This window comes from Sinocyclocheilus rhinocerous, unplaced genomic scaffold (assembly GCF_001515625.1).
Source record: "Sinocyclocheilus rhinocerous isolate Xijiao unplaced genomic scaffold, SAMN03320098_v1.1 scaffold160, whole genome shotgun sequence".
Taxonomy (NCBI): domain Eukaryota; kingdom Metazoa; phylum Chordata; class Actinopteri; order Cypriniformes; family Cyprinidae; genus Sinocyclocheilus; species Sinocyclocheilus rhinocerous.
The window spans coordinates 667,281-692,106 of record NW_015624563.1 but is presented as its reverse complement, the minus strand read 5'-3'; the positions used below and the strand labels follow the sequence as shown (position 1 = coordinate 692,106).

General features: G+C 36.9%; 1 protein-coding gene across 3 annotated transcripts in view; it reads right to left on the bottom strand.

Annotated features, from left to right (window-relative positions):
- The window catches only part of skor2 (SKI family transcriptional corepressor 2), a 13,834-nt gene extending 1,501 nt beyond the window's left edge, over positions 1-12,333 (bottom strand). For 2 of the 3 annotated variants that reach the window (XM_016556187.1, XM_016556198.1), the window contains exons 1-8: positions 12,119-12,333; positions 11,040-11,100; positions 5,605-7,399; positions 5,009-5,072; positions 4,352-4,429; positions 2,855-2,920; positions 2,203-2,301; positions 1,465-1,532 (exon numbers count right to left, since the gene is read on the bottom strand). In XM_016556187.1, coding sequence (XP_016411673.1) covers positions 1,465-1,532; positions 2,203-2,301; positions 2,855-2,920; positions 4,352-4,429; positions 5,009-5,072; positions 5,605-7,368 — 2,139 coding nt within the window. In that variant the 5' untranslated portion in view covers positions 7,369-7,399; positions 11,040-11,100; positions 12,119-12,333. The remainder of the gene's footprint in view (positions 1-1,464; positions 1,533-2,202; positions 2,302-2,854; positions 2,921-4,351; positions 4,430-5,008; positions 5,073-5,604; positions 7,400-11,039; positions 11,101-12,118) is intronic. The other variant, XM_016556195.1, reaches the window with a different exon arrangement.
- Positions 12,334-24,826: the final 12,493 nt, after the last annotated feature.

Here is a 24,826-nt window from a genome sequence, read left to right as displayed (position 1 = left end):
GGATGCCGTGCGCGCACCCAAAGACAGTTGGACATAGTGGTGTATTAGAGGTAAAAAATAATATAAATACTGTTCGGTTTCTGGCACAAACCGATCGTTTCGTGTCTTAGGACATCAATGTGTCGTCACGAGCCGCAGGGTTTAATTTGGTTTTGTTTGTGTATTACTCTCAAAGCCGTGATTTCCATCCACTTACATTATAAGACTGACAGACTGCAACGGTTTGAGTTAAACATCTTCGTTTGTGTTCTACTGAAGAAACAAAGTCACCTACATCTTGGATGCCCTGGGGGTAAGCAGATAAACATCACATTTTCATTTTTGGGTGAACTATGCCTTTAAGTTAATATTTAAGGAAAACTTGTGTCCTTCATATTTTTTAATGTAGAAAATGCACTATTTTACTATTATAATTCATTCAAAAGTTTGAGCTCAGTATTTTTTTTAGTCTCTTCTGCTCACCAAAGCTACATTTGTTTGAACAAAAATACAGTAAAAACAGTCAAATTGTGAAATATTTTTATAATTCAAAAGAACAGGTTTGTATTTGAATATATGTTTAAATGTAATTTATTTCTGTGATCAAAGCTGAATTTTCAGCATCATTACTCCAGTCTTCTGTGTCACATGATCTTCAGAAATCATTCATCATTACTCCAGTCTTCAGTGTCACATGATCCTCCAGAAATCATAATAATATGCTGATTTGCTGCTCAAGAAAAATTTCTGATTGTTGTCTATGTTGAAATCAGTTTTTGCTGATTCGTATTTTTTTGTGGAAACATACATTTTTTCATGATTCTTTGATGAACAGGGAGTTCAAAAGAACGGCATTTATTTGAAAAATAAATCTTTTGTAACATTATAAATGTCTTTACTTTCACTTTTATTAATATAATGCATTCTTACTGAATAAAAGTTTTACTTAAAAAAAAAAACATAAACGCAATAGGTCACTTATAGCCGTTCTGTCTTTAAATTAAAAATACCCTTTTGCCGTGACTACATTCGCATATTCCCTTATATGTGGTGATACAACACTAAACGTAAGCTTCCATCTTCCAAACTTCATTATGTATTCATCTCTATTGTGCATTACAGAAGTTCAGCTTTCAATCTGTCACGCTGTAATCTCTCATATATGATCTCCCCTGGCTTGACGGATGGTGTTGAACTGAGAGAACAAACAGTGGCAGTCTGCCAGCATCATCCATGTGTTAAAACACAGATGCCCCAGTGACTGATGCCGCAGCGCTATGCAATGTTGAACCAGTTCTAGACAACAAAAGACTGCGAGACACCAGATCCTGCTGCTTGTCTGCTGGTTATCTTATATTTCCTCTTTAACATAGATTTAGCCTGCTACAGCAGATTACTAATATAACAGGGCTGCATGTGGGATATTTGTATGATTCAAAAGCAAATTAATCAGATGGGAAATTATGTTACCAGAAAGCTCCTTACCATCTGTAACTGCTGCACCATTTCTTCCCTGTAAGCCAGTTCTCTCTTCATTTGGTCCTGAAAGTTATCTGTAGAGGATGGCCAAATATGGAATATTAAAAACAATGGCATCTTATGGTCACCTGTATTCATATATAATCCCTTATGTAGGGCTTTTCAAAAAGGTTAATTTTATCGTTCTGGGGCTTATTTCAGAAGTGGGTCATTATAGAGTTATACTGATTTTATCTGATTGATCAGAGAAAGCAGGTTCTCTGATTTTCACATGCTAACCCTTACCAAAATGTAGTATACTTCAAGTTTATTTTAGTAAGTATACTTAAGTAAAGTTCAAGTATATTTTTAAGTATACTTTATGTAGTAAGTATACAAATATCAGTGTACTAGTAGTATACTTGTAAGTGTTGGAAGCATTTGTTGTTTCGGTTTCTTCTTCACTTGTGTTTTTTGAAAAGTCTGTACAGAAGATGTGTACTAGCGCCCCCTACCGTATAACAATGAAAACACGGATTCTAGGAGCACAAGTATAGTTCAAATATACTTAGACTTTTTCCTCAGTATAAGTCAAGTATACTTAAAAGTATACCATTTCTGAGAAGTACATAAAAAAGTAGACTAAAAGTATACTTTCCTATTTTTAGTTTAAAAGAAGTATACTAACAGAACACTTGAATAAACTTCTTTCTCGTAAGGGAAATCGTGATGATTAACCGTGTGAAGTGAAGTCAGGACACTTACGGAAAACTGGAAAAGGAGAGCTGCCTTTCAGAGCGTGAAACTCCTGCTCCAGTCTCCGCCGTAAATCTATCTGTTCAAGGAGAACTTTCTGGAGTTCCTCTGAAGGACAGATTACACGATAAATCAAGATCAGATGCTGAGCTGTGCCCGAAATATCAACTATTACATCTAGAGCAGTTACAAAAATGTGTTTTAAACATGTTGCACTGCCGTTCAAAAGTTTGGGTTCAGTAGGAGTTTTTTTTACGTTTTTAAAATAAGTCTCTTCTGCTCACCAAGGCTGCATTTATTTGTTTAAAAATACAGTAAAATCTGTAAAATTGTGAAATATTATTACTATTTATAATACCCGTTTCGTTTTTTAATATTTTGTAAAATACAATTTATTCCTGTGATCAAAGCTGAATTTTCAGCATCATTCCTCCAGTCTTCAGTGTCACATGATCCTTCAGAAATCATTCTAATATGCAGATTTGCTGCTCAAGAAACATTTCTTATTATTATCAATGTTGAAAACAGTTGCACTGCTTTGATGAATACAAGGTTCAAAAGAACAGCATTTATTTATAATCAAAAAGTATTACTTTCTTTCAAATAAAAATCTTACTGACCTCAAACCTTTCAACGGTAAAGTCTTTGCTTGTCATCTCACCTTTTTCCATGTTCTCAACATCCTTCTTGAGCGATACGGGAGAGTTCGAGTCTTGACTTTGGTCTGCTGAGCAGAAATAAGACGATTTTTTAAAAACACTTTGAAGGTTTATAAGGCATTGCAAGCATCCACTCATGTCAGTTTCTATAGAGTTCATATTACAGACTGACACACATCATGTAGTTCTAACAGCAACCAGCAGAAGTCAGTCTAACAACAGGATATTTCAGACAAACATATTTGACTTACAAAGTGAAATACTAAATATAATGCTATTTTGCTGGGGTGAGGAAATGGTATTCATATATCATGAATATGGTATGGCTGCATATTTACTGTAAAGTCATAATACAATGAAAATAATATAATACATATCTGACTCCACTAACTCACTCTACAAAATATCTGATTAGTGCATTCAAATGCATTCATTGGAAAAGCCCTTACAATATTCCAATATCCTCAAATTGTGAAAACAGCTGATTTCATTAATGTTACTGCGCTATTGAATCAGGACATTATTCGAAACAGTTTTGATTGCAATCCTTAGGAGTCGGTACATCTGCACGGCATGTCTGCCGCCTGTGTTTTTGTGTCTAAATCGCAAATGGCTCGAATGAAGTGATCCAACACGTTGGAATAATCATCCCCTCATTCGACTCTCTCTCTCTCTCTCTCTCTCTCTCTCATTTCCCGTCTTGCCTCCTTAAGCCGAACAAGGCGTTCCTCATTTGGAAAGCGGTCTTGTTCTCGCTCTCCTCCTCTCTCTGTCTCATTTGACAAGCAAATTTGCAGACAGTGCCTGAGGATAACAACCTCGTTTGACAGTCAATTAACCGTGAATAGTCAAAGCCAAGGCAGTTTGCATTATATAAATGGAAAATTAGATTATTTTTTTCCTCCCTCCCAAGAAACAGAACTATCTTTAAGACACTGCCGTTAGACTCTTTGGAAAATCAGAAGTTCTAATCACGTTTCCCAGTAGCCCCTCGGAGACATTTAGCAATCAGGCAAAGGTGGTTTCATTTAATTTGTTTCATGTAATTTTTTCAAATACATTATACGTTATATGAGGAGATCATTATCGGCTAGATAATATAAATGTTGCCATAGATGTCATAAAACACTTTTAATGTCTTTCTGACAGATAAAAGGCAATAAGCTATGATCTTTCTAATGGAAGATTTTGCTAGGCAAAAGGCAATTATTTCCGTCTGATATTGTTCAAATGGTGATTGTCACCTTCCTGGCGTTGAGCTGATTGTCTTGCTGAACTGTTATGGCTCCCTACAGATCACATTTTCCCAATGACATTGTGGAGAGAGCTGCTCCATTTTAAGAGTGCTGCGAGAGTATATTCCATCCCGTATCTTTTATATTTAGATTAATCCTAATATCCTTGCAGGGATGGGCTAGCTGTGCTGCGCAAATTATTTCACAGCCCTCTTGCTGTAAGTGGTGGATGTAAAGCTGAGATAAAGTGGCGTGCGTTCTTACTTGGATTCTCCCGCCAGTATTCGGGTGCCGACGCTTCTGTCTCTGGAATGCAAAAGCTGCTCTGCTCTTTGCTGTCATCTGAAAGAAAAAAAAAATTCAAATGTGAATGCATGTACACAAATGAATTGCATGTTAAGTTGTAAAGGTTTAAAATTGTATTATTTTTGTTAATTATCGTTATTTAGTTTGTTATTTATTTATTTTAATAATTTATTTTTATTTAATTATTTTGTTTAAATATGTTTTTAATGTGCATTTAATTTTACAATAATAATTGGTTTAAATATTTTATATATTTCACATTTTTAATTTTATATATATATAATTATGTTATAATATTTAAAAAACATTTATATGTGTATAGTAATCATTGCAAAAAAAACTTCTAAATTAAATCAAATAATGTATTTAATTTTACAATAATAATTGGTATATATATATATATATATATATATATGCATGCATATAAAATTATGTTTTAATATTTTAAATATATATATGTGTGTGTGTGTGTGTGTGTGTGTGTGTATATATATACATATATACTTAATACTTAGTGTCCTGTAGTGTAAAAAACGTATAATGCATGGAAAAATCACATTACAGTTTCCAAATCTGCAACATTGCAACAACATTCACTTTACATTCATTTCTCACCTGAGATGGTGCTTTTGTTTTTGCTTGCATATGCCGGCAGCCCATCGTCTCTTCTCTTGTGAGCCTGCAACCATAAAACACCAGCGATGTCTGATTAGAACTGATTCATAACATCAGGCCAAAGGTTGAACATAGAGCAACAAAATATATCAGTCAGCCAAAAGCACAGAATTGATTAGCCTTGAGAATGACAACGCTGTTATGTTTTATATATGATCCTGATGTTTGTTTGGCTTTGTCATGCTACTGAGTTCCTTTATATAAATCAACGGACCAGCGACGTGCGTATGTGTGTGCTAAGGCTAATTGCTAAAGAATTCCCGTTTCGATTCCTGTCGCACTTCCCGATCTGTCTGTTAATGTAGCGTCAGAGGGTTAAAGATTAAAAGGGCTAATAGGCAGAAGTGACAAAGGGGAGCAAACATAATGTCGCCATTAAACAAAACACGACTGGGCTTATTAGGAGGGATCAAAGAGCTCTGAATATTTCATTTCTGCAGGGAACACAGGCTATCAATCTTGTTATGCATATGGACCCTGCCAGCCAATGGCCCGCATTTAAATAATTAGTTAAAGTGCCTGGAGGGAATATTTACATTTCTGTACGCGGCGCTTTCCTCCAGCGAGCCGTGAACGGGGCTGGGGACTTTGAGGATGGTGGGCGGACTGACAGCGAGGCCGGGTTTGTCCTCTGCTGAGGTCTCGGCAGGAACGGTTGGGAAGGAGGGTTGTTCTTTGGCCTGATCCCCCGTGCTGCTGTCGGGAAGCCCGCGCATGTGCAGGGGCGTCTGCGCCGCACGGCTGGGGAAGTCCTCCTGTTCCTCGTCCTGTTTCGTCTCCACGTCCACTTCCTGCTCCTCGTCGCTTTCCCCGCTGTCGCTCTGGTAGCTGCAGCTGGTGCCGGGAGAAAGGTGCCTCTCCAGCCCAAAGTCCTCCAGGCTGCCGTGGAGCTTGGCAATGCTTTCTGTGTCTTTGACCACTGGCCGGAATGCGGAGTGGTAACTGGCCTTGCGGGCTTGCAGCGAAGGAGCGTCTAGCAGCTTTAGCCAGCCCTCCGGGGCGGGTCGGAGGTCGGAGGTCACGGGCGGACAGTCACGCTCAAACAGCCCGGATCTGGGGTTCGTTTCCAAGCTGGCATTGCCCTGTTCAGACAGATCCAAAAAGGCTTGTCTGAGGGACGGGCTCTCTGTGAGGGAGGAAAGGGCATTGGGTTGGGGTTGGAGGTAAGTGGGCACCGGAATACCCCCAGTTGCCCTCGGAGGCCAGAACATGCAGAAGGGCGGGTAAAAAGCGTCCTTGCGGCCGGGCCAAAGGAGCCCTGAGAGGCCGCTGTTTTTCTGTCCGTTGGTTGCCTCGCTGTCGTCCTTCTTCTGCGGGCACAACCCGAATGCTGGGAAGGTGTAGGGGCTGGGGAATAGTGACGTTGTTGGGAACTTCTGCAACATCCCGAAACCTTTGCTCGGGACCGGAATGACCGGGTAACTGCGGGGGGCCTTTCGGGGCGAGAGGCTGTTGGTGTCCAACTCATCATCGTCCTCGTACCGGCCTCTCTTCTGGGCCAGTTCCGGAGAAATCATGTGGGGCAGAACTGAGTTCATGGCCTTGACGGAGCCCATGGGCGAGCAGTTAGAGGACGGAAGTGCCCTCTTGCGACTTCCTCCATTGAACATGGCTTTTACGTCCTCCCAGGCAAACAACAGGTCCTCCGGTGACGTTTTGTCTGTCAGTTTAAGGTGCCGACGCCAGGAGTTGAAGTTGGCGGCATCCGGCTGCGTGTACTTGGCCTCGGGTGTGCGGTGCGAGTGGAAGATGAATTTGTTTGGGGAGAAGTACATATTACAGTAGGTGCACTTGATGCATTTGGCCCGGGAGCTGTTGTAGCGCGCCGGGATGAAACTTCCCCGGGAGCCCCAAGCGCATTCATGCGTCACGTCGAACGCAAAGTTGTCTGGCAGCTTGGGTGGAGAGTTCTCACCCAGGAAAGACTTGCAAAGTCGCTCTGCTTCCCGTTTGGTGATCATGCCGCAGCGGCGGGAGGAAATGGGCATGGCGCCCGCCCGCCGGAGGATCTCCAGCTGGACCGGGGTGCACTGCACGCAGGTGATGCCCAGAGCCACTCGACGATTGTGGATCTCATTGTAGCTGAAGTTCTTTAACAGGGTGTTGGATATCTGAGCCAGGCATAACCGCTCTTGATTGTCAATCACCAGCGAGACAATAGGCACCCCGTAGAGGATGACATGCCCAACTTGGTTGGGCTTAAGAGAGGATCTTGGAGGCGTGAGCGGCTCCTGCTGAAATGAACTCGGTGGGGTGGCCATCACAATGTCTTTTGGTCCAGGCAGAAGACTCTTTTCCATTCTTGAGAGACCACTGAATGCAGATGTTTGTCTGTAAACACATTTAAAAGGTTAATTTAGCAATAAAAACAATGTAAAGGAATCAGAGAAGGGATTTAGTTGCATTGTTTTATTTATGAACAGTATAAAGAATATTACTCTGATGATAGTTATTACCAGATGTGGCATAGTTATTAAATAGAAAACAGAATTTTATTTGACAACACTAAAAAATTGAGAGTTTAACAACTAGCACAATTACTGTAAAGCTTTTTTCACATGTCAGACGCACATTGTTTGTAGATCAGAATATGATGCGGGTGAAATAAAAACTCATTTAAAGAACCAGACAAAATGACGATGATGAATTAAAACCCATTTAAAGAACGAGAGAAAATAAAGATGCAATTCAATATGATCGCAAATTGAAGAAAAGGAATATATATATATATTTTTTTAAACATTAAAGAACTAAATCAGTGTGCCAGCAAAATGCAATTATTCATTTTATTCCTTAAAGACTCTGAAGCACGAGCACCTTTTCCCTGAAAAGGCGTGTAATAATTCTAATGCTGCGTAATTACTTTATAATATTTTGATGACTTTGTGTTGGGAAATAACAATGTAGCGAAATTTGCAGACGGTTCAAGCTGATTTTCCTGTAGAATATATGTCGGCCTCACCGTTATGTTCCGACTTTTTCATACAGAATATAGAACGCCGCTTTTTTAGGTTTAGGCAATGTATCATACAGTAGCCCGATATTAGCCAAATAATAATAATAATAATAATAATAATAATAATAACAGGCTAATAATAATTTACCATAAAAATAAAAACAAAATACAAATGTCTCCCCACTTTCACTTTTTTGCTGTTTCACTCTGAAAGCAAGTCACTTTAAATGCCTAAAACCTAAACAAAAACAATAATTTTTAGATGGACTCGGAGACGATTAAAAGTTTGTATTTTTCTTACCTCCGCGCGCTGTCGGAGATGTCCAAACGCTACAGAATTCAAATCATGTCGCAGCCTATTCCACATACGAAATTAAAAATTCGCCTTCAAAAACTATCAGCGAGAGCGCGAACTTTATAAATACAAGCACGATAAATGCCCAATATCACAACAGGCTCCTTTATCGGGTCCAGCATCAGTAGTAACTAGCGAATAAGCGCGCGTCTCACACACTGGCTCTTATTGCCGGAGCGGGATGTGAGTGATTGGCGTGGCTCTGCCCCTCTGAAGAGCCAATGACGCTTCACTAACTGCCACTCAAACACACTAAAGAGACGCTCCGACAGGAGCCACAGGGCGATGCCGCGCCGCGCAGCGCGCCTGGAGTTCAACTCTGAATTAGGGGGGAAAACACCCGAGACCCAGCCGTGTGCGATCGGTGTAATAGCCTGAGAAGAAGAGAAATCGCTTCATAAATAAATTGTGTTACTTAAAAACATTAGGCTATAACACGCCGAAAATATGTAGCCTAAACTAAAACATTTTCCCACATTTAATAAAGATTAATCGCACGTTATTTGTATAGGTTTTATTAAAACCCGAAACTAATTGTAAACCTAATGTATTATACTGATAGGATGATGTAAAATAATAGGTTTAATTAAAAATGTAATGTTTTTTGTCGATTTTTATTTCTCGAATAGGCTACGACGTTTGCTGCTTTGAGCATCCAATCCCACTGTTTTTCAAAGTCGTAAGAGTAGCTCAATCTAGTAGCCATACATATTTTAAGTGTAAAGAGCAGTCAGGTAGCTTTTATTAAAGCGTTAAAATTCCGTTATCAACATCTGCATCGCCACACACTGAAACTGTCCAAACTGTCATGAGCCAATTTCCACGCGTTCATAAATCAAGAGAAAGGGGACAAATGTCGGCATGTCATTTTTTTCCTCATTATGAGGGCTGTGCGTACTGAATCGACCACAGCTGAGAATAAAACGAATCGCTTGACACGTTGTCCGACAAACTGTCTCATCAATAACATTTCTATAATAGCAGTGCACTATTGATCCGAATTTGAAAAATTACTATTATGTTAAAAATGCCATCATATTTTTTTCTACAGTAGAAAAAAGTCTTCGCTACGAAGACTCTGCATGGTTTTTATTTTAAACGTCGGCATTACGAGTTATTATAAAGATGCTGATGACATTGCACGTAATTATAATAGGAATATTGGGCTTTATTGTGACGTTTTCATTTTGCCGTGATAATAGAATTAGTACAAAAGGTCAAGTGTTTTGAAAAGCAAAGTCCAATTGACAGGAAAGATAGGGTCCCATCTGCAGCCCCCTAAACCTCATTTAGATCCCATCCCGCTGGCTTTTGTCTCCCAATAGCCAAAGAGCACATCATACGACCCTACATCCCATTACAGGAATATGAAAAAAAATATATGATATACACACTTCAAATTAATTGGTAACACAGTAGAATAACGCTCATAAAGCTTTTTAAAAAAAAAATTTAAAAAAAAACATTACCTCACATAAGCTTCAATAATTGTAATATTAAAATGCCATACGACTTTGGTTGGTATTTTCATGTATATTCATATTTGAATTTATATCAGCTACATGTGTATTGTATGTCTTATTAGCAGTGTCAAATGCCCATAAAGTGAAAAAACTGCTCTATTATACTAATTATAACACAGACCAGCTATTGAAAAGGTTTATGTGTATTAGACCGCTGATGATGACAACTATTCATGCTGAACAGTTAACATGTAGGCCTTAAATCATAGTTCATGTCTGCTCGATGCATTGAACTTCATCTGTTAACCCGACTGTGAAATAAATCATGCGTTAAAAAAATGACTTATGTGACCTGTCGGGGTCAATAGCTACAAGAATAGGACATTACACACCAAATCCATCATCTAACCAAATATACCTCAGGCAAACTGTAGTGTTTTACAAGCAAATGAAACGTCTTCACTTTCCAAAGCAGGTTTACTTAAAAGAATCCGTCTCTCTTTTCCTGGCTGTAAAGACTCCTCTCTGACCTATAATTGTCATGAACAGAAAGTCCCAAAGTACACTGCGGTCTAAATAGGCCTAAGTACACTGTCCTACATTATAATCCTTATTCAATGCTGGAGGTCTATCAGAAAATTGCAAGACTAAATCCCGGTTCGTCTGTTAAGACTTATCAAGCAATACCATTTAAATACAATCTCATCAGACGTAAAGCATTCGTAGATGTTTCACCCTCGATGGTTTGGTCTTGATTGCAGACATGCATGAAATGCATGAAATTGTAACTTGCATATAGTTCAATATGCTGACTTCCAGTAGTCTATAATGGACACCGTATATATTATTGCTGTAAGGTAATCAGACTCCTTGCATGGTTTGATTGAACAGTGATACAGAAGACAGTATCAGACAGGTAAATAGGGTTAGAAGTCGATACAGTGTGGTGCCACCCACAGACTTTATGGAATTGTGAAATATGCATAATTTAATTCAATTTTAAAGGTGCAGTAATCAGCAAACAAGGAATTAGAGAATAATTCTGTTTATTTTAGACGGAGATGCAAAGAAGTGTTTTAATTAATTGAAACATTCCTCAGATTTAACAATTAAAAATGAATACCTATGACTAAACAATAATTCTGTTCAAATAAGATATAAGATATTTTGTGTCAGTGTATGTTTGTGCACACATACCTTATCCAGAGCTCAGGAGAAATGTGTTTTCTAGCTGTTTTCAGCTCAGCTTCAGTCAATCCTGAAACAGTCAGAAACATATTTTAGCCTTGAACAGTCATAAATTACAGATTTTTTAGTGTCCTTCACGGCTCAGGAGAGCTTGATTGATAGCTTCATTCCTGTTCATGAAATTATAATAATCTTTTGTAACATTAGTAGTGACCTTACCCCATATAGTAATGTTTATGAGAATATTTATGATTATTTCTGGTTGAAATCAACGGCATGTGAAATTAAAACAATGAACCACTTTATAACAGTTTTATTTTATAAAGTTTTAAGCTCCTCCCATTCATTGAATACTAGAGGATGTAAGTAAAACATACGGGCCTAATTAAAAAAAAAAAATTAAGAATATAACCTGAAAGTTTTTGTTCTTAATAAGAATTTTTCGTTTTAAAAACTGATCCGACAAATAAATGCACGACAAAACAAGACAGCTGTCTTTATATAAACCTGCTGATATTATTGTATAGCATACTAGTAGACAGTTGAACATCTGTCCACCACTAATTGCCTACTAAAATTTAGACATTAATTATGAATTACCGCTTTAAATGTTGAAGTAAAATTAATTAATTAATATTGAATTACTATGACGGGGATTGATCTGAAAAACGGAAAACTAGTAGAAACGGCCGAAATGTTTTGTGACAAGTTACGGAGGATGTTAAGACATTTGGATGAAAACATTTTTAGAATGCAATTTGTTGCAAAACGATAAACATTCCTGAACTTTCAGACGAACGCGTGAGACGAAAAGTTCGGATCAAATCGTATGTTTTTATATGCTTTTAAAAACTATTTTAGAGATGAATTGGTCAAATGTTTTCAAGCATGAATAAACACCCAGAAGACAGAAAATAGCATACACATGAAATACTAACAGCTTTGATCATAATCCACAGCTGATGTCGATGTTGTAGCCTACTTTGTTTTCCATATAACGAACAAATAAGAAATTCAACGTAGGCTTATATGTTATGTCAAGACATTATTTTATATTTGACACAACTTTAAAAAGCTTCAGCTCTTACCTGACGCGCACCACGCGACAGCGGCGTGTCTCTCGCTGACGGCCGCGCTGATGCTCGCTCGAGGTGACGCGTCGCGCTTCTCGTCTTTTGTCAGATATTCCAAGTCAAAGCTTTAGCGATGCAGCTCTGTGCTGACAGTGAACTGATGCTGCTGTGCTCTACTGAATCACTCTGCGTCATGAAAGCAAATATAAAGGCATCTGCTGTGCATTGCTCTCGTGCTCTGGAGACGAGCTTGAGAAATGTGCTCATCGCAGCCAGTGCTGATGAACTTCACATCCCAAACAATCTCAAAGAGGTGGGGCTCTTTACAGCATGAGAACATCGTGTTTGATCTGTCCCGTCTGAAAGTATTTCGTTTTTACAGATTGGTGACTGAATCTCGATAGTCTGGAAATTCTTGCCAATCTCGATGCGATCTGAAAACTTTATTCCTTTGTCATGAAGAATATTAGAAAATAGAAAACAAAGGCATTAATCGTTTTTGCACACTCTCGGGAAATATACGTCTTTATATGGAAATCTTTGAAATTGAGTGTGTCGCAGTCCCGGGGCTAGTTGTCACACTTTTGATAGGTTTGAAAGTCAAGTTCTGTATAGACACAACTCTAAAATCTTAAGGGGGGGGGGGGAATGAAATTTGTATTGAAAAATTACTGATCTTTTCTGATGACATGCTCTGAAACACTGAATTATTAACATCATTAAATGTCAAAAAAACAAACAAAAAAACATGAATCATGCAAAAATCTCAAATGTAACTTAATTTATAACACAGAAAGGACGAATTGACCACAATTATTCTAATGTACAGTTCAAAACGTAATGTCTAAAACCAACATAGCACAACATCTTTTGGAGAAAAAGACACAAATACTTCCGTAACATGTGAATGATAATTAAAGTTGAGTTCAGTCTGTTTAAACAGGTTAGCTGCTGGTCAGCTTCCTTTGCTGGGTTATTAATTGGTGTCAGTTTGCTTAGCAAAGCAGAGTAAGATACACCGGTGACTGTAATTTACACTGTCTGGTGAGCCTGAGCTCCTGAATCCCACTGCATGCATAAAGATAAAGAATGTGCATTTGCTACATTTATGATGTATTTCTATAAACACTCTTAAAAGTTAAGGCTCTTTATTGGCATTTACGGTTCAAGTAAAGAGCCTTTAACATCCATGGAAACTTTACATTGCACAAAAGGTTCTGTATAGTAGTGGAAAAGGGTACTTTAGATTATTAAAATGTTCTTTACACTAAGAAAAAAAAAAAGGTTCCTTTAAGAACTGTGCGCTGAAAGGTTCTTTGGGGAACCAAAAATGGATCTTCTATGACATCACTGTGAAAACCTTCTTTTGGAAGAGTCTGATAATGACCCTTAAAATGGACTTTTGTTGGTATAATCCAGTGTTCAGAATGATTCATCCCTAATTTATTTATTTATTTATTTTTTTTTGGATGCTACTACATGTTAAATATGTTTTAAGTTTAAAAGCTAAACTTTTATATAGCCTAATGTATGCCTGAAATCAACAACATGGATTATTAGTTAAATTACAATAGAGACATTTACTGATAATGTTATAGATTAGTTATAACCCAACCGCTGGGTCAAAACAACCCAATTGCTGGGTTTGTCCCTATTTTACCCAGCACTGGGTTGTATTTAACCCAGCATTTTTTAGAGTGTAGGGATGTTAATAGACTTCTATATAGATGTTATTGCTATGTTATACAGCTTTAAACCATCTATAACATTATAACGGTTTAAAATTGTTAAATATATAGAATACTTTTCACCAATTCTGATTTATGAAAAATAGTTTAATTTACAGCAAAATTAAAAAAAAAGTTACTAAACTAATAAAATATTCTTAAAGTGGCAACACGAATTACCAGATTTGTAATGAAGTTAAAAATATATATAATTTAACTGAATTGACTTAAATACTAAGGTTAAGTCAGCTTAGGGTAAAATGACTAGAGGTAACAACTGCATATAATCAATCCTTATCTGATTCCTTACTGTCATTACCTACTTCAGCATTCAGTTTAAATAATGATTATGATTATAATTCGACTTTTTAACTAATCGATTCAGTTTGATCAGTTAAATAAGTTTTTGTCCTGTAAATCCGTTTGATAACACATCCACAGTTGTCATTTCTAATTGAATAAATTGGTGGTGGTGTAACTGGCCTCATGTCACATGCAGTGCAGTCTTCTCATATATTTTATAGTTACAACAGAATTTCAACATTAGAATGAGACCTTTGAACTCAGAGCAACTGACATATCATCTAAATACATTCAAAGTATAATAATGTCAATGAACCAAACATATTGTGTGTTGAATTATATTGTGCGATTATCGTCATTGAGCGCTGTTCGGACAGTGAGAGGATACAAATGTCATAAAAATGGCACAGGGTGAATCAGTTAAGCAAAACATCCTAACCTCCACTTCCTTAATTACTATGCCGGTTGAGAGCCAGGCCTTTTATTGCCTTCATCATTAGCTCTTTCCAGCAGTCTAGGACAGGCTTCCTTTAAGGAGCTCATTGACTCATTGATCAGCTGGCATCACTCTCGGCCGGCCTGCAGCATGTGAATGGGCCCGATCCCGGCCTGTCTCTCTCCGACTCGTTAAGTGCTCTTTTTTCTCTTCCTCTCACCACTGACTTGTAAAGAGCTTTTAATGTGACTATTAGTGGAAGTGAACAGGAAACGTGTTGAAAACACGGCCCTTCATTATTTATGAGGATGTTTAATCTGTTGCTTAATCACCATTGTTTGGGCAAAGCAAGTTTGGCGTTAGTTGAGTAATCTGAGCAAAGATGAGGCTGAGGAGACAGGACGGTTAGGAATTGATTGGTCCTTTCATGAATTAGCATACTGACATGGTATCATTTGACTGGATGTCATTTGATCATGAGGATCGTTATGTTTTCAAAATTAAAATCGGAGTTCTTTTTAATTTTTTCTTTAAACTGCAGAACTCTGTTGGATGCAAACTCAGTCAAGACTTGTCTATGTGTATAATGCCATTCAAAAGATGCTTTTGACAGAAATGATTGCTTTTAATTAGCATATTAGAGTCAGCATATTATAAAATCATATGACACTGAAAATGTCACAGAATCACAGAAATAAATTGTATTTATTTAATTTAAAATTGTAATAATATTTCACTTTTTTTTTTTTACAATATTTTTGGTCAAATAAAAGCAGCTTTGGCGAGTATAATCTTTCCATCCTCAAACGTTTGCTAGTGTATGTACTGAAGGTAGTGTATGTGCTGAAACTGGTACTGATAGTGTTTGTACTGAAGTTATATAGTGATATTATTTGGAAAAAGTGGCTTATGTCAGAATGCCTTTGCTCTTTTGACTCCAGGGAGTTTTGATCCAGGGAAACATATAGTGACAAATATGGGAGCACAGATTAGATCACAGCTCATTGTGCGCTGACAATAACAAACCAAAGACTTTGAAGAGAGAAAACAGGTTGTTTTTCACAACAGTAATATGTTGTAACTGCCCCTCTCACTGGTTCCCACCTGTAATATCTGGAAAGTCAATGACTGATTTAAAATAAAAAAGGAAAGGAAGAAAGAAAGGAAGAAAAACATTTGCAATCATGTTGATGCATTTAGCTAATTGTTTTGATACAAGCAGTAATACTGACCTACAAAATAAAAGGACACACAGATAGAGAGACAGAGAGACAGCAGACAGAGATAGACAGATAGATAGATAGATAGATAGATAGATAGAGGTTTTAATAAAACAGTGCAATGTTTGGTAATCAAACACAAAGAATCATTAGTGCATCTATTAACTGAACAAACATCAGAGCCTCTCTCTGCTGTTTAAATAAACACTGTCATTAGCTTTAAACAGCAACAATAACAAACACATGAAATTAATCTGGCTTTATTGTGATTTGATACAGCGTCCTGCTCACGGCATGGAAAACATCCAGTGACTGAAGAAGCATAGAGACATACAGCACATAATACCCATCATGCCCTTCATCCACTGCTGAAATCGACAGGATTAAAGCCATGACAGTCAGAAAGACGTTGTCTGTTGTTTTTGATATTCACACAAACAAGTTGTTGTCATGTGTGGAGATAATCGATGCTAAATTGTTTTTCATCCTTTCTTGTCATTAAGGAGATTACATGTGTTTCAGAAATATATCTCTAAATAATACACCTAAATCTACATCTGTTATGTGTTTAATGATGATGAAAAAACTGTGTTTACATGTGCACATCACACTTAACATGTATGTTATTTGATATTTGATATAGATTAAAGGCCAAATATTAATGATATTACAGTTAGGAACAACACATGTCAGAAGAGAATGTAACAACATTTAAGCACATGAAATATACAGCGAGTAAATGTTATACACTACCATTCCAAATTTTGGGGTCAGTGTGTGTGTGTGTGTGTATGTATATACATATATATATACACACACATACTTTTATTCAGCCAGGACACATTAAATTGGTTTAAAAAGATAGTAAAGACATGTATAACGTTACAAAAGATTTTTTTTTTTTTTTCAAATAAATGCTACTTTTTTATTCTATTAATCAAATAATCCTGAAAAGAAAATTAGAAAATAACCAAAAGAAAGGAAGCAATATGAACACATTTATACATTGTGCCTACATATAAACACATTTATTTTAGTTAGTTACTGTAGTTAGTTTTATTTTATTTTATTTTATTTTATTTTATTTTATTTATGACAAGTTGGACCAAATGAAAGATAAATACATTTAATACATCGTACATATATAATGCATTAATACATTTATACTTTGTGCCTTTATTTAGACACACACACACACACACACACACACACACAAACACAAACACAAACACATATGGGCTAATGTCATATTTGCCTTTATGTAAATATGTTATTGTTTTTGAACATCTCAATGCTTGTTGCTGTGCACACGTCATGAGAAACTGCTAAATTGACAGCTGCTTTGTTTTTAAGTGCTTCTGGGCATTTTAATGTCATCACTAGTGCTTTGGTTAGCAGCTGACCGCAGTGATTTATCCATACGGATTACTGAACTCTTGCTAAACAGTGAAAAAGCTCAGTCTATCATTCGTAAGTGAAAGTATGGAGAAAGAAAAAAAAAAAATGTTTACACATTAACAGTGAAAAACATATGTAGCCCATTAGTGGCCCTCCAGATGTTGCTGTGGTAATTCGATGCCATGCGCTCTGATTGGTCAGAAAGTTGTAATCATGAAGATGTTTCTGTAAACTGTTAATAAAAATGCTTTCACTCTGATAGGGAATGACGGGGTCAGACTTCTTAATAGGTTAAAGCGCTTTGGTTTTCAGCGCGACAATCTGTCTTAACATTCAGCAGAATTACTTTTAAAAGCACAGTTTAAAAGTTCTGAGGGAAATACGTTTTTCACTTATGAGTGTCCTTGTGGCTCTTTATGGGACGGAAATATAAATATGCCATTCACATTAACTCGATACTTACTGGATACAGTAATACTTTCTAAATACTTTCTAATTTCTTAAAGAAACTATCATTCTTATCACAGTCGTCCCACTTAAATAATCTTTTATAAATCTATTAAAACATTACATTTTATTATATCTTTAATGAGGTTATAGCTTCTCACCAGCTTTGTAATAACGGTTTGTGTTTGGTTTAATTCAGCACCAAGGACAGCGACGCATTGAGGCACATACAGCAGATTGAGTCAAATTAGATTCAAAACCACACAATAAAGGCCGTATTGTAAGTGTTCTGAAGATTATAGATCAACGCAGTGATGTGCTGCTACTCAATCAGGCTCTGTTTGAGTCATCGATGACATAAGAGCTGTAAAATGGATGACCATAGAGAATTAAACACATTAGACACAGATTACAGTATGTCCTTGATCAATAATGCCACCAAGGTAATTGTTAGAGTGATTGACATGATTGGAAGACCAACCCTTTTAGTGTCACTGTTTCTATCCATCTGTTGAGCATTTATGGTGCTTAAAATAAAATAAAACAAAATAAAAATGACGATACAATCTGAAAACCTTTATGAAATAAAGTAGGGAGAAAAATATTATCCGTATAACAATTTGAGTAACAACATTTCTCAGTGTTTGATATGTCCTCCTTTTCTACAGCTGACATGATTAAATATGATTATGAAATGTGCATAAACTGTGTTCAGGTGCACAAAAGCAGCCTTTATGTTAAAGGAATAGATCACAAAAAAAAAAGACAATTTTGCTAAAAAGATACAAGATGTAGATGAGTTTGTTTCTTCATCAGAACAGATTTGAAGAAATGTAGCATTAAATCACTTGCTCACCAATGGATCCTCTGCAGTGAATGGGATTTGTTTCTTACAAACAGCTTTTCACTTTATAAGACATTAACTGATGGACTGGAGTGGTGTGGATTACTTGTGGATTATTGTGATGTTTTTATCAGCTGTTTGGACTCTCATTCTGACGGCACCCATTCACTGCAGAGCATCCATTGCTGAGACACTGATGGAAATTTTTCATTTTTGGGTGAACTATTCTTTTATTAAAGAGGCTGATCAACTAGCAGACTTAAGTTTTGTTATCTTTTTTTTTTTTAAGTTCTAAGTTCTAAATTTTTATGCAAAATATTTGAAACAATGAACAATCTTAAAGAGAACAAATTATAATTTTAAATTTTACATCTTTCTTTCTTTCAAAAATCTTTAAAAATGTGCCTAAATTCAGATATTAAAAAAACAAAAAAAAAACAGATTCACTGTATTTATCGTCTGTGTTTGTGAATTTGTGTAACATATCTCTTAGATCATACGCACTCTTTTTTCTACCTTAAAAAAGCTAACATGTTGATAATTGCTGATAAAGTTCCTTTTAAAAAGTTTTGTCTTTTGTATCTACCTACAAAAACTATGGAAGCCCGTTTCCGCCACTGAATAAAAAATAAAAAAAAAGGTAATTGCGACTTTTTATCTCACAATTCTGACTTTTTTTTTCTCAGAATTGTGAGATATAAACTCGCAATTGTGAGTTAAAGTTCAATTTTGAGGGGGGAAAAAAGACTGACATGTTCTCAGAATTGCGAGATTATATCACGCAATTCTGAGAAAAAAGTCAGAATTGTGAGATGAAAAGTCGCAATTACCTCTTTTATTTTTTATTCAGTGGCGGAAACGGGCTTCCATAAAAAACAGACCATCAGACTTCAGGTTTATTATACAACTAGATTAGGAAGCGAGCTAGAGAAGAGGAGAAATGCAGAGAAGATTGATTGATTGATTGATTGATTGATTGATTGTGAGTGTGTGAGCTGAGGTGCTGTTGTAGTGACAGTCCTAAACAATGTCAAAACTTTCAATTTGAACCTAACTTTAATCTCAGTAATGAGGTTTTGACTCAAAAGTCCAAGTACACAAAGGTTTTGTATGTTGGTTTTAAACTCAGATTTCAAAACTTCCTAAAATAGAATACACTAAAATGAATTCTATCATCCAAACTAAAATCTCAACATCATTATATTTTGGTTATTGTTGACTGCCATTGGGGCATGTTGTCACAAAAGGTAAAATGAGCTGTATTTTTTTTTTTATTATTATTTTTTTACTTGGGCAATAATGGTAGACTTTATACAGAAACAATAAAAAAAAAAAAAACAGCCTACCTTGAAAAATGTTCACTGGTGTAAAGTGTGACAACTAGCCCCGGTCTCCCCTGCTGAAGCAGTGAGTGATTATTACGATCAGGATGCTGCCATAGAGAAGAGATTGTTTCGATCTTTTCCCAATTTCATTCTCTCTCTGGCTCTTGTTATTGGGCCTGATTTGTCAGGGCCCACGGTGAGAGAGTGTGCTATCACCGTACGCTTTTCTTTTGGCATTGTTAAAACTAAATGAAACAAGGTAATTAGCTTGTTACAATTAAAGTGACTCGACTGGATAAATTGTAATCACCCGAAATGAAGTTAGGCTCCCCTGCAGAATCAGCCAGCCAGCTGAGCAGCCTCATTTGCATAATTAAAATATACAAATGATAATGGATTTTGTACTCAATATCCAGCGGCTGTAAATCTAGAGAAATATGAATATTACAATAACAACGCAGCTGCCTTGAGGTAAACGCGGGATGATGTTCCCGACGTTTGCGTTTTCTCCCGCTTCCCCTCCCGCGCTCATCCGTAGGGCCGCGAGATGAGTCTGGATATGTGAGCGGAGGTACCAATTGAAAAGCCAAGTGATAAAATAGATGACAAACATTGAAAAGTGATATTAGTTAATAATGCCTGTGGTGGAACCACGGGGTGGAGAAAGAGAGAGATACGTGGACCAATTACATTTGCAAATTGTCCGCGGCGGGTCCTAGTAGCGTCGCTCTACCTCGGGGGAAGCCTTTTGCCTGATTACACAAAATTGGGATTGAATTAAACATCTAAAAGGGTTGTCCTAAGACAAACCCGAATGAAATTAGGCCCGCTCCTTTTCACTGCGAGCTCGAGGAAGCTGGCACACGGAGAGCGAGTAACAATGAGAGAAATGTTCTCAATTAGGAGAGGGACAATGTCACAAAATTAGGCCTTAGAGGTCTTCCCTGTGCTTTGCATTTGTCTTTAAAGTGAGCGACGCTGGCCTCCAAACAGCTGGGTTCCTGTCAACTGCTGCCTGCTTTGCTGGCTTTCTCTCTCTCCGTGTGTCTCTTTCCATGGACTGGACTGAGTCCTGATGGAATGTGTAGGAATGCCAAGCGAAATGGAGTGGCTAAATCTGCAGGCCGCAAAATAATAATGATAACATTCATTCACATTAAGAAATACTGGGTTTGGAAGCTCATCTTTAAACACTGTAAAAAAAGAAAAAAAAACAAAAAAACTTACTTTCTTTTTTTTAATCAGTAGATGGTTTAATGTGACTTTTGATTATGTTTATCTTTTGATGAAAATATCTTTTAAATTTACTCACTATTTTGTCATGTAATATTCATTCATTTTAGTCAAATGTAGGGGTGTAATACACTGATCCAACAATATGATATAACGATGACACACAAAAAAGGCAATTGTGACTTTTTTTCAGAACTGCGAGATGTAAACTTAGTATAACAATAAACTTTCAATTCTGAGAGAAAAAAGTCTGAAATGCGAGATGTAAACTTTCAATTGCGAGCAAAAAAAAAAGTCAAAATTGTTTTAAATTTTTTTTTTATTAGTTCTATTGAGAGAACTGTGAGATGTAAACTCTGTAAACTGAGAGTTTATATCTTGCAGTTCTGACTTTCTTTTTTCTCAGAACTGTGAAAAGAAAAAAGTCAAAATTTGTTGGATAAAAAAAATCATCATTTACCTTTTTTTTTTTTTTTATTCCGCGGTGGAAATGGGCTTCTATAATTTGTATACTGACAAGTTAGCCACATCTGCAAGAAAAACCTCTGAAAAGAGGCACATCATTTTGTAAAGTCAATAGATTGCAGGCCCCTGAATCTAATCGAATCATAACTGTATCGAGACATGTTTTGAGGTATTGATAAATATCACATCGCTAGCTAAGAGAATCAATTTACACCCCTAGTCAATTGTATTGTGACTGAGGCCATGTCCACACGTACACGGGTATATTTATAAACAAGAGTTTTTCCTCCTTCCGTTTTTAAAAAAATCTCCGTCCACATGAAAATGCAAACGCATGCTATGAAGCACTGTCAAGAGCATGCCAAACCAACAGGTTCGTATTTTAAAGACGTGGCGCGACGCAACGCTGCACTTCTCGTCCGGTATGCGACCGCCTGAAACGCCTTTTTTTCACCTCCGTGCCCAAACGTCTTTGTTTGGGCTTCCAAAAGCTGATGATGTCAGGACACAGTGGTTGCAGTTTATTTTTTAACTCTGTTCCAGAGCATTATAACCCCAATTTGCTATTGTGTGCTGTGCATTTTACTGAGGACAGCTTCCACAACATGAGGGAGTACAGTGGCGGATTCGCCAAAAAGTTTTGTTGAAAGACGGAGCAAGGGGCGTGGCAGTACTGAAACACCGTCTAAGTTGTTCGCCAATCACAATGCACTGGCACAGCTAACCAATCACATGAAAACACAAAAGCATACTATGAAGCACTGTCAAGAGCATGCCAAACCAACAGGTGGCGATATAATCTCAACCGTAAAGCCATGTTGGCCAATCAGAAGCCTGAAAAAGTTTCTAGTAGGCGGAGATAGCAGCGCAGGCGCCGACGTCACAAGCCAAAAACTCCGGTTTCGCTGTCTACACGATAACACTGCAACCAGATTTTTTGAAAATCTTCACCCTGCCAGGCGTTTTCAAAAATGTTCGGTTTCAGTGAACTGGTGCTGCGTTTGTGTGTGGACGAATGGCCAAACCGCGTAGAAAAAGCTGCGGTTTTAAAAAATAACCGCGTTCGTGTGGACAGGTTCGTGTGGAATTGTTCTGACTAAAACAATTTAGCAAGCATTTTGAACTCGCTGAACCTGAACTAAACCAGGTTGGATTTGTCTGGTTTTATTAAGTCTACTTTTGTCAACCTACTCTGAAAACCAAGAAATTGTTCAACTAGCTTTGTGTAACCACACACCTGGTTGAATGACATTTGAAGGAAATCCTATCTCCCCCTTGAGTACTGAGGTTTGAGGTTGAGTAAATACAGTGCCCTCCACTAATATTGGAACCCTTGGTAAATATGAGCAACGGGGCGGCTGTGATAATAAATCTGCATCGTTTTATCCTTTTGATCTTTCATTTTAAAAAATTCACAAAATTCTAACCTATCACTGAAGAAAAAAATGGAAAGTGGTGGGGAAACTCACATTATGAAATAAATGTGTTGCTGTATGAGTTTATGTTTCTGGCCTAAAAGGTGAAACACATTAAACAATTTCATAACAGTATGCTCAAACATATTATAATGTTATAACATGCCATTTTTGGTTCTTGTCCCACCGTTTGAAAACCCCTGTTTGGACGTCCAGTACAATGATAGGCGACCTGCCCATAAGATGCGCATATACACATCTTATTTTAATCTTCCAGAAAAATCAAACCTTTACTTCACCCAATCAGCTTTTCCCCTTCTGAATGACCTGTATGTGTGTGTCCACTGCCTTCTGTATTGTGATTTTTACTCTGTCCTCAAGCTACATGATTTGAGGTATTATAAATGACTAAATTATTTTTACATTTTAGTTCTGAATATTTAAATTAATTATAAATTACGTAGTTATAATTATTAACAGACAAAGAAAAGAATCTTGAGTTCTCAATACGATGCTTTTCCTAGTTGTGTCACTTCAAACTTTTCACGTTAATGTGGACACAACGACCGAGGTTAAGATCATCGCATAATAATAAATTACATTTTCAGTTTCTTTCTCGTGAAATCCTACCGTATGCCTTCACAAAACTTGGAAAATACAGCATGAGTTGCATGGGATTATTTTATGACATGTTTGCATTCACTGCCATTAAATGGACAAGTGTGAGCAATAGGCCTATATCAAAATTAGAAAACAATAAATACTTGATTTTTTCTGAAATATAGCTCAAAATTTGAAGGAATATCAGCTGTGGTTATACCACTGTTCCACTAACATGTTTGGCAAAATGACCAAGGCTTTTTAACAAAAATCTTTATTTTGTGGAAAACACAGTTATCAAAATTAGACAACAGTAACCACTGTAGCACGAAAGAAGATTACAACTAAAATTTTGGAGGGTTACAGCTGTCAGAAATGAGTAGGAAGTGTAGAGGCTCTTGCTTTGAGTGACTTCAGCACCTCTGCGGCCGCAGGACAGCACTAGTTTCTCACACTGCGCTGCTGTGATCTTGGTCCACTCTTTTCCATAGTTCAGTAACTGTAGTGGGTTTCTTAACCATTACTTTGTCCTCAAGGATTTTCCAGAGATTTTCAATCTGGTTTAGATCAGGGCCCGTATTCACAAAAATTTTAAGGCTAAAAGTAGCTCATAACTCGCCGATTTAGGAGAAAATCTTAAAAATAATGGGCGTGTCAGTCCTAAATTTAAGACTCCTACATTTTTGCTCTAAGAGTATTTCACAAAGCGTAAACCGCATAAACACATTTCATTACACCAAATACACAAAATAATGTTCTTTTTAACAAAATCATATGACCCCTTTAAGGCTAAAAGTAGCTCATAACTCGCCGATTTAGGAGAAAATCTTAAAAATAATGGGCGTGTCAGTCCTAAATTTAAGACTCCTACATTTTTGCTCTAAGAGTATTTCACAAAGCGTTTTAGCTCTAAAACTAGCTCCTAAATCTGTGAAACGTTAGGAGTAGTGAAGAGGACTCCTAAGTCACTAAGACCAAAATGGCTGTTGCCGGAACAGAAACAGTTTAGAAACGTTTGACGATAATGAGCTTTTAAAAAGTTGTCGCCTTAATCGCGAGGGTATTATGACTGTTGTGTTCATTAAAAAGTTTGGCAAGAAGTAACAGCTGTTCTTGCGTCCAGTTTGGTTTTCTTTTACGTTTACATGCCTTACTATCAGCCGTGATTATTCTACTCTGTTAATTAAAAGGCTGTTTATATGCACATCTGCTAATTGTTTACGAGGAGCACACATGTAATTAACTGAACATATACTTGTTTAATTAGTGACACTTAGCCTGCATTTTAAAATCTTTATTTGAATGTGCAT